Source organism: Symphodus melops (assembly GCF_947650265.1).
Source record: "Symphodus melops genome assembly, chromosome: 5".
In the NCBI taxonomy this organism is placed as follows: Eukaryota; Metazoa; Chordata; class Actinopteri; order Labriformes; family Labridae; genus Symphodus; species Symphodus melops.
Window position 1 is genome coordinate 12,434,205 of NC_136695.1, and position 10,341 is coordinate 12,444,545.

The 10,341-nt window shown below is 40.1% G+C and overlaps 1 protein-coding gene across 1 annotated transcript; it reads right to left on the reverse strand.

Annotated features, from left to right (window-relative positions):
• Positions 1 to 1,157: 1,157 nt before the first annotated feature.
• On the reverse strand, positions 1,158 to 5,221 carry has2 (hyaluronan synthase 2; the record flags this gene model as incomplete). The annotated part of the gene is made up of 3 exons (XM_079344019.1): positions 1,158 to 2,087; positions 2,197 to 2,298; positions 4,595 to 5,221. 3 exons carry the CDS (start codon positions 5,219 to 5,221, stop codon positions 1,158 to 1,160), a joined length of 1,659 nt encoding a protein of 552 aa, XP_079200145.1.
• Between the last annotated feature and the right edge of the window lie 5,120 nt (positions 5,222 to 10,341).

Here is a 10,341-nt window from a genome sequence, read left to right on the forward strand (position 1 = left end):
ATATTATCATTGTCATCTGGTAGAAAATAGTCAGCAGCAATGAAACACCATCTCTTTTCTGGTCACATGTTTACCTTGTTGAGGTAACATTTACTAGTGATCAGTTTGAGATCATTCACTTTGTAAACGTCAATTGATTATGCATTTATGTCATACGGGAGCAAAGGTTTGAGTCCAGACAGTTAAACTCAATTAATTTGCAAAGTTTGGAGATGATACTAAAGAATTATTTGATAATGTGTCAATCCAACCAGAATGTACTTTGACAAGTAAAAAGTTGACACTCCCATATGGCATAAATGCAACAACAGAAAGAGGAGCTCTTTATATCACAGCCCTTTGTGCACCGCTTTGCTCTCTGACACGGTAGCTCTTCCCAAAATACATTTAAAAACACTGGAAGTGTATGACATTGCAGCTCCCACAGAACCATATCTATTAACTTTTAGAGGGCCGGAGTGGATCTTATATGCAGACAATTATTTACCTACAATAAATAAATATTGATGGTGTTGGCCTCTTCAAACACAATTTCTTGTCAAGAACATAACAATTGATGTTCAGTCATTTAGCAGTTTTCAGTTAAAATTAAAGCTTTGTACTAGTTTTTTTGTTTGTTTTCTGTATCCCTCTAGTGTGGGTAATATTTTGTTATTTTCATTGTCGGGATATAGAATTAATTGGTAAAATACTGGCCTGGAGGTTAAAAATTATTGCTGGTCAAGTCAAACCAAAACAAATCCACAGTTTTTTTGGTTCAGCTGCAAATGTTATACTGAAGCCCAGTGAAAACGACATGGGTAAGAGGTACAGTAGCTACTAACACAAAGTCTAGCACTCTTCTGATAATTGCAATGTATTTTATCCTGCCATTCTGAGTAATCAAGGTTAGCATGTTAGATTACCATAGTTGATCTTCAGATCAAGACATCTAGGTAAGCTAATGCATTCCAAGACCATGAATGACAAAAAAAGCAGCCACTGTCATTTCAATTTTTAACCATTCAAGTTTGACAGAAACTCCATTTTGGTTGAACTCAACCAATAAGCCGCCAGAACTGCTCTGCATCTGAAACATTTGTATAACTCTAACATAGTGTGAATTACAACACTGTAGAAAGAAACTTTAGTGGTGAATGATGACCGTGGTCTGCAAGTCATACATCCAGGACCATATCATAGTGTGGTTCCTTCTTCCTTTTCCCACATTTATTTATGAGCACAGTGTACAACGTCAATAGCATGACCCAGTAACTGGCATATACCACCGCTCCTATGAACAGAACAATCTTTTCCGAATCAGGAAAAGGTTTTCTAGTCTGCAGGATAGTTGTGTAGATAAATCCGATGAAGAGAATGGTAAACCAAACTGATATAGGAATCAGACCAATGAAATTCACCACTATTGTTTTTCTTCCAGAGGTTCCCCATCCAGACTTGTTTATTGTTGCTATTGCAAACATCTTGGCTGGCAACAGACTTGACATGTAGAGTACAGAGTAGAATGACATGAACACCATGACTATGTTACCTCTTAGGCAGCTGGCAAATGCTGACTTGATCAGTGCCACTGCCTGTACTATAAGTAGAAACAAAAGAATATTCCAGAGCCTTCCTTGGTAGAAGAGTTGGATTGCAGTGGCAATGAGGAAAAATGGGAAGAAGCCTGTGATCACAGCCTCATAAGTCATCCATAGATGATGTTTGTGAAACCACATAGAGTTGTAAAGCCATTCTCTGAAATATGACTTACTCCAGCGAGTCTGTTGATTAAGCCACCGTAGGTATGTGATCGGCGTCTCAGTGAGGCACTTAGATCTTGCAGTATATTTGGTTGCATATCCGAGACTTAGAACTCTGTTAGTGAGATGGCGGTCATCCCCAAAACTGCAGTGGGATCCCATGAATGTCTGATTGTACCAGTCTTCAACAAACTCATGCAGAAGGGAGTTTCGGTACATTCCTAATGGCCCGCTGATGCACTGCACGCAACCAAAGTAGGACTGACATGCCCGCTCAATGTTGAAAGCCATCCAGTAACGAACACTGCTGAGGAAGGAGATCCATGACTCATATTTGTTCAGGATCTAAGGAGGAATTGGTGGGCAAAAAGACAAAGTTGAAAGGGCTATAAATGTAATTCATGCGAGGATCACAGTAGATTTTACTAAAGAATTGTATGGTATTGGAACTGACCTGTACATCTCCACCAACACCTCCCACCATTGGGTCTTCTTCAAGCACCTTCACCATCTCCACAGATGATGCTGGGTCCAACATGGTGTCTGAATCACACACCTAAGTAAAAGCCACAAAATAAATATATGAAGGCCATTAGTAAAAATAATACATATTTAAAAAACAGCTCTGGAAGTTTATTCCATCCAATTGGATACAGTATAAGGTATCACAAACTGTATTCTTAGTCAAACCCCTTGAAGCAACTTTGCGAAGTTAGGCTCCTGATATTACATGATTGAGACTTGAGGATAGGGCACAACCTCTCTCGTTTGCTTCACTAGTCTTACAACTCATCACTGATGCTCTTTTTAGCTCTCCCCGTTTTCTTCTATAAATGGTAATCTTCTTTCCAAACACTATCAGGTGGGGAAAACAGACCTGAAGCCAAATCCCTATTATCAGACCACATCTGTTTTAGTCAGAGCCTGCAGATAATAAAAAGGCATGGACGTCTGTCCCTCCTTTCCCTTCATGTAAAGGCTATTGGCATGATTTCTGAAAGTGTTGTCAGAACTTATTTTTCAATGACTGTAAAACAGTAGGTTTCTGGCAAGCAGTAGGCAGTTGCAGGTGTTCAAGCTGCATCATATCAAAGAGTTTTAAACTCTGTATGGTAAGATATGTTTTATCAAATGAGTTTAAAGCATTTTTAATTACTTGAACCATACATCCTCAACCCTATCACCAGACACTGCAGAAGGTCTGCGGGACTGAATTTAGGTAAATTAAATGTTTAGGGGCGGCTGTGGCTCAGTGGGTAGAGTCATCGTCTCTCAACCGGAAGGTCGAGGGTTCGGTCCCCAGCTCCTAGGAGCAACATGTCCGATGTGTCTTTGGGCAAGACACTTAACCCTGAATTGCTCTGTCAGGGTGTATGTATAACAATTGGAACCCACTGACCCTCAAGACTTAGCTGCTGGTTTTTGTGAGCTTCCATTGCAGCCAGTGGGAAAAAAATAAACTCCAACCTTCTCTTTTGTGCATTGCTATTGTTTAGAGTCCAACTTGCCATATTAGAAGCTAGGAAATTGGAGAGCTATTAATAATTACAATTGTCAGATAACAGCTGAAGTCCAGGACTACATTACAGCTAATGCAATTAGTCTCTTTCCCTCCTTATGGACTGTTTTCCTGCCTACACATTGAAACAAGCAAACAAACGGTGGTCATCGTAGTGCAGGACGCCATGAATCCAAAGAAAGAATACAAGTGCTGTGCAGAGGTGACTAAAAGGTGCTCTTAGCTGATAATAGCAGATTTCAGGATGGTGTTTATTTTTTAGAAAACACAATTTAAAGATACACAGTGTTACTTTTAGTGAATAGAACCCAATAGATCCATAGGGGAAAATTAAAAATAAATCTTTGTACTAAAATATAGCAGCAAAGACTGACAGGACTAAAGCAATAGACAATGACATGGTAAATATGATCTATGCTATCTTAAACTGACATTGGTGTCTGTTAGCGAGCAGTCCTCACAGATATAGATTATAGATATGTTTTATTGCAATATGTTGAACCATTTTCTTCACCCTCCTTACGACCGACTATCAATCTTCACACAACAGCCTTTTCCTCAGCATTTACTGCCTTCTCGATAAAATCAGGTTTCCTGATACTTCTTCAGCTTGTGTGTTGCCAAGCTTGGCAATGTGTGGTTTATATTTTAAGCAGCACTACTATACAGTGTTAGATTGTGTTAGCCAGCCAAATGCCAAACAGCCATGGGAACTGGCTTTTCCAAGGATGTCGTTTAAGCGTTATTAACAAACACTCATTTTATTATTCTTTGAATGATTGTTACTTTCAGCACCTCATGAAATAAAATCTATCTTTCATTCAAGCCTTAAGCTATTTATTAAAAGCCAGCAAACACAAGCAACAGAATTGAGCCTTACTTGACACTCTTTTCTGCCCTGACTCTGGGTACGACTTGTGTATATGATGTAACACTCAGCTCTGTGAAACAGATCTGTTATTACACTTAGACATGATCTACTGCCCTCCCTCTTCATGCTACACTTCACAACACGATGCACACAGCCACAGTTCACCTAAAAGCAACACAAAAGACTCTTTGTGGACCCTATATCTTGGCTTGGCATAGTCCCCCTTCCTCTCTCTAGCCATCACTTTCTCCATCGCTCAAACCTTTCCCTTAATCTCAGCTCACACTTGTGTCACTTGTCCTCATTTTACCTGGTGTCCAGTTTGAAACATTAATACACCATGTCCCCTTTCTGTTTGTACCTTTCCTTTTTTGCTTGTTTTGCATTTCTCTACTTTTCATGTTCCCTTATTCCTCTCATTTAAACCCCTTCATTAATGTCTGTTTAGTCTCACTGACTTACCTGCACATAGTCCACGCTTCTCCCCAGTGCTTTGAAGGCTGTGTACATGACCTCTCTCTTCCCTCCCCACTTCTGCATGATGCACACACACTTGTTGTTCAGCACCAATTTTGAGATTTGCTGAAGGCTTTCTGCATAGCTCTCGTCCGTCTCCTCGGGCCCTCTGTGGTGATAGTTACTCCGCCACACATATGTGGCTGATCGATCCCATCCCATGATTTCTTTAAAAATATCCATCATGTACAAGTCATCTTCAGCATTCCCGTCGATGACCATGATCACTTTGATCCCTGGGTACGTCAGCCTCCTTACAGACACCAGGCATTTCCTCAGATAGTTTGGGTCCTCTTGATATGCTGCAATGCACAACGCCAATGATTTGTTGAGTTTGATAGGTGTCTCTAAAGACCGCCGCATGTTTCGGTGCTCTAAGAGCGCAAAGAGGCTCTGAATGATCAGATGGACAACTAAGATGGCGCCGTATAGGCCAAAGGATAGGTGATTACGGGCTGTAGTGAAGAATTGGTAGCCCATGATGTAAGCCGTGGAGATTCCCACCAGCAGGGACACTCCAAACATGGTGGTTCCAAATACCCGCAGGTAGGTTAGGATTCTCTGGCACTTCATCTGGGGACAGAATGTGGAAAGAAGAGATGCATTTAGTGAGTTTTAAAAAAAGAAGAATTCTGATGTATTAATATCAACTTAAATGCTTTGACATGTTTTTATTAACATTTTGTGATCATTGTCCTTCCTTTACATTAGAATATACCCCAAACAGTAGACAAGCATACTATGATTTAGAGACAATAAACATGTACGTAACAATGTTTGAAGAAATTTGAAATAACATTCAGTAGACATAGAAAACAATTATTTTTAAAACCAGTAATCTGAAAATAATCTGAAAAACACACAATCTTGTTTTAAAATTACAAACAAAGGTATACAGAGCTAGTAAAGCCCCCCCCCTCCCCTCTACTCCCCTTTCCGTTGCTCTTTCCTTTTACCCCTCCCTAAAATCCCTGTCTAAATGTCAGACAGTTGTGAGTAGCCGATTGTTCCAACTCTCCTCTAATGTGGGTGGGCACACACGACAAGATTTCTCGACCTAATTAACCAATGTGCCGACTGCTCCCACCAAACATCCAAGTTCCTAATGCGCTCTAAATGCCTGGGAGAAACTATTATGGTTTTTTTTTTTTATCTCTTGTATAGTAAATAAAGGGTTCAAATATTTTATTTTTTAGGAGAAGCATTCCTCTTAAGAAATTTTAATTTAACCCATGGAATGAAGAGGTTTTAGTATGTGTTGGGGTTTTTTTCACGAGGGACTAATAAGGGACCTGCCTTTGTGCATAAACTTGTAAGAACAGTCTTTTGTAAACCGAAGCCCCATTGCACAAAATCTTCTGGTCAGAATTTAGTTTCCAGCCCTTATTTTGTTGCTACCACCATCTGTTTGGCAGACCAACGGAGACCCACTCAGCGAGGCTCAATGCAGAGCGGACCACCCTGTGATGTCATCTGTTTATATCTCCGTGGGAAGAAGAACACACGAGCTTTTTAGATTTTTTAATACCGCACGTGTGCCTCTTCCCCTCTGTGACCACACATAGAAAGTATGATGAGAAAATCATTTTGTAATTAAACAAATGAAAAGACAGTGACAAATAGTGAAAGGACCACAAATATGACATTATAATTCTTTAATGAAGAAAATTATTTCTTTGCAAAGAGGAAAAATTGAAATAAGTTTGACACATTATATAGGTCAAAGTACGGTATGTTTTTAATAGTCATGAAGTATGTGGAGCACCCCCTTGTGGCATACAATTATGACATTTTGAGCTGCTATTTAAATTTGTATATTCTGAAATTGTTTTTTTTTTTCCCTGAAAGAAACTTAATATCTTTGCATTTGTAATAATCATATTGAACTTAATTTTAGCTCTACCCTTCAGTTCAGCCACTGTTGTACACATAATTGATGGCAAGAAAGAAAGTCATCAATAGAGGACACAAAGCTCAGTAGAATTTGTTTGGCAAAAGTGCTTTAAACCACACCTACGCACATAAGAGACAGATGAAGGAGGACACAAAGACACGTGAAAGAGGAAGAATTTAACAGAAAATTGGGGCACAAAGGAGGGACAAAAGAAAGATCAGGAAAAAACATGCAGAAAAGAAAGTAAGCAGAAAAGACAACGGACAAATATTTGGAAAGGCTCTTAGAAGAAAACAAAGCAAGCAAACGGAAGAAGAGGAGTAGAAGCACAGAGAGGCTAAAAGGGAGGAACCTTGGCTCAGAAATAATGTCTTGTTAATTTGGTCGTTGGATGAGAGGCACATCCAGTGAAGCAGGTCTCCTCTGGCACGTGGCAAGGCTCTTAACGTCAGCCGCTCTTTTACAAGACCCCTGACACACACACACGCACTCTCTCTAAACACCAACATGCACGTCTAAAAGCTTATTAAAAGAGAGAGAGAGGATTGTGTGTCTGTAAAAATACACATTTTTTAATTGTGCATACTGAGATTGTTTCACCTTTGACCTCCTTTTAGTTTGTGCATGTAATCGGTTCGTGTGTGTGTGTGTGTAAGTTGTCAAAGCTATATTGTACAGCTGTGCAAGACAAACTCTTTCACCTTTTCTCACTGTATTAACTTTAGATGAACTCGGCTTCTGAGTGGAGAAATGTGCTTCATCATTAACGTACCATCAAAATAACAGTACCTAATGCTTTCTGAATGGCTGGTGTAAAAAGAATAATAAGAAAATCTCCAGAATTAGGACAGGAAGGCTTTGCAAAGCTGCAAATGTAGCTCCGTGACCTGGGCATGACAGAGCTAATTAAGACAGACACATTCTCACCTACTGGCAATTTACTGTTTCCACTTCACCAAACCTGCATGTCTCTGGACTGCACAAAGAAATCAGAGGATTTGTAGGAAACCACTTCACACTCGTGGAGAACATACAAGCTCCATATGACTTTTGTTTCCTTCTGACCGCTTGTTTGTTGATGATACACCCTTTGCTGCCATGAAATGTTCACTCGGGTTAAAAGTTTGTGGCCAAGATGGAAACCAAACTGTGAAATTGAATCCAGGTCATGATCCACAAACAGTCAGTTCTGGGATTTCATTTGATTCTGTGCAACACTGCCAGCTGTTGGGGTGCTTTGCTCATCGTAGTGTCTCAAACTCCCACATGGGTGTGAGATCCACTGCAGAGGTCAAAACTAACAATTAGCTCAGACTTCAGGAAGATTAACAGCTGGCCAAAAGTCCCTTATGATGCTCGTCCAAAGTTGGCCCCTGAGGTTTAGCCTCTAATCAGAGGATTATCTCTCACACTGAAGGTGTCATTGACTCACGTGGATGTTGTCGTTTAAGACTAGTGGGAAATTGTATCCATGCTTGTCAGTATATGACGTGTGTGCTGGTAAAGGAGTCATTACATGTGGATGACATTATCCGAAATCCCTGTTTGTTTTTGTATCTTAGCACATGTAAGCGACTGAACCCCTTCAATACCATTTAATATGGCCCGTGTTGTGTGTTCGGTGACCTTAAGTTGGCTGCAGTCTGACGTCATTAATATTCTCCTGAGCAAACACCCACCGACTCTGTTTCAGAGATAATGTGACGATTAGGTAAAATAATACGTACATGTAGAGTCGGTGGGGCCAGAAATTTCTGACAAAGGTGGCCAGTAAGAGGCACTGAATCATAAAGGTGTGTCATGAACTTTATGTGCACACATAAGAATGAATTCTCATTCCTACTGATAATATATCCACCAATCATATGCGAGTTAAGTATCCAAAAAGAAATTATAATCCTGAATAATTATGTTTAATATACTCTAATCTTAACGCTCTGAATACAATCATCGTCCAGAGTTGCATGTTGCACAAACAAAAGGAAACACACCACACTGAAATGTATGGAAAGCTGCAGCACAACCCAATGAGTTGATAATATAATAAGTCCTCCTTCTTTAAAGGCAAATAGCTATTCATTGTTAAGGATTTTGGGGTGTCCACTGGGTTGGCCAAACAGATTTAAGGGGTTTGACATGGACATCCATGTCCTCCCTTTAGTAAAGATGGCAGATTAGTAGAGATAATAAAGCATAAATATTTTTTCTATCTTTAGACGTAACATGGGAAAGCGGGGACGATATGTGTGGCACTAGTGTAGGCTTCTAACATGCTAACATTTCCTAGATGGCCCTTTTATACAAAGTATTTCAGTATGCCTGAGGTGCATGGAAGATTGCACTGCATAATTCATTTTATTGTGGATGTAAATTTCTGGGCTCATTGTTACTCATGGACCTTCCAATTGTGACTGTGATGGCTACCAATGCATGATGCATACACCAATAGGCCAAAACATAAGCTAAATATGGTGAGGCTATACAGTCTGGTCATTGAGGTTTCCTCATTGTTCTAGTCACATATGGTTTAAACTTTTTGGACTTTTTTATGCTTTTATCTTAGAGATAGGACAACAGAATGAGGGGTCGCCCACTCTTGAGGACTTAAGCCTCTATACATGAGGTCCGCAGACTTAGGCTACGGGACTTGTGGCTGTGTGTTTGTGTGCCTGTGTATAAATATAAGCTGTATAATCAGCTGTGTTACTGTAAGAGCATTACAAAGGGGAAGAGATGGTTTGACTGAACTCTCAGTCTCAGGAGAGCAGTGGAGTCCCTGTCAGCAGGGTCCCAGCTCCAAGGCCTGTGATAGGACATAAAATATAACAAGGCTCACCAGACCTTGTGTGTGTGTGAGTCTCTATACAGTAAGACATATGTGCTGAGGAATTTGTGTGTCTTGAGTGTATGCTTAGCGCAGGCAGCATAAATCTGATGTAGCGTCAAAAAAGACGTCTTTGCTGCTCTGTGCGAGCTGAGATAACATAAAGCTTACATCTTTATGTTATCATGACTCAGCACTCAGCTGCTGAAAGTGTAACATTGAAACATCTACAGCCCTGGCCAGATGAGTGCTAATCACCAATAAATTGTTAAGTGTTGCACTGAGGAGAGAGCCAACTCACATCTGAGGCTTTATTGCTTTAACAACCCAAGAACATGTTTATGAATAGTTAATAATCTTTTCCAATCAATATGAGATACAGACTAATGAAGATAAATTGATGCTGTTGATCATGTGCTAAAAGCCTCTCAGAGTAGATTCAGAAATACAGGAAAAACTTAGTGTTATTATCAGGACAGGATTAGAAAACCAGACGTGCTGAGATCATTTTGAAATCAAAAAGTCATGATGTTCTGCCTGCTAAGACGCACACATTCAAGAATGCTGAACAACATAGTCTGGAAAATGAACGTGCAACACACTTTGTAAACCTGTGTATGCTTAAACGTGTGTGAGTGTGCGTATGAGCTGGGCAGGGCTGGAAAAGGTCGGGATGCATTTTAAAGGCATTAAAAGTTGGACATGGCCCTCGTGGCGGCTGAAGCAGGATGCACGAAAGGCTCACGTGTCCCTGAACAGATGATGAGGCAGAGGAGAGGGAGCGGCAGGGAGAGACTTGAGAGTTGGCCGCTGACTCAGATGAGACACTTAACATGCTCAGAGCTCGGCTGTGACTTCCTGTATACTTTAAGGGGCTGCTTTACTACTGTGTGTAGACATTTATAATTGTAATTACTTGCTTAGAAAAAATATTACAAATATTGTTGTGAGATTATTCTTGAAACTTCATTTGCA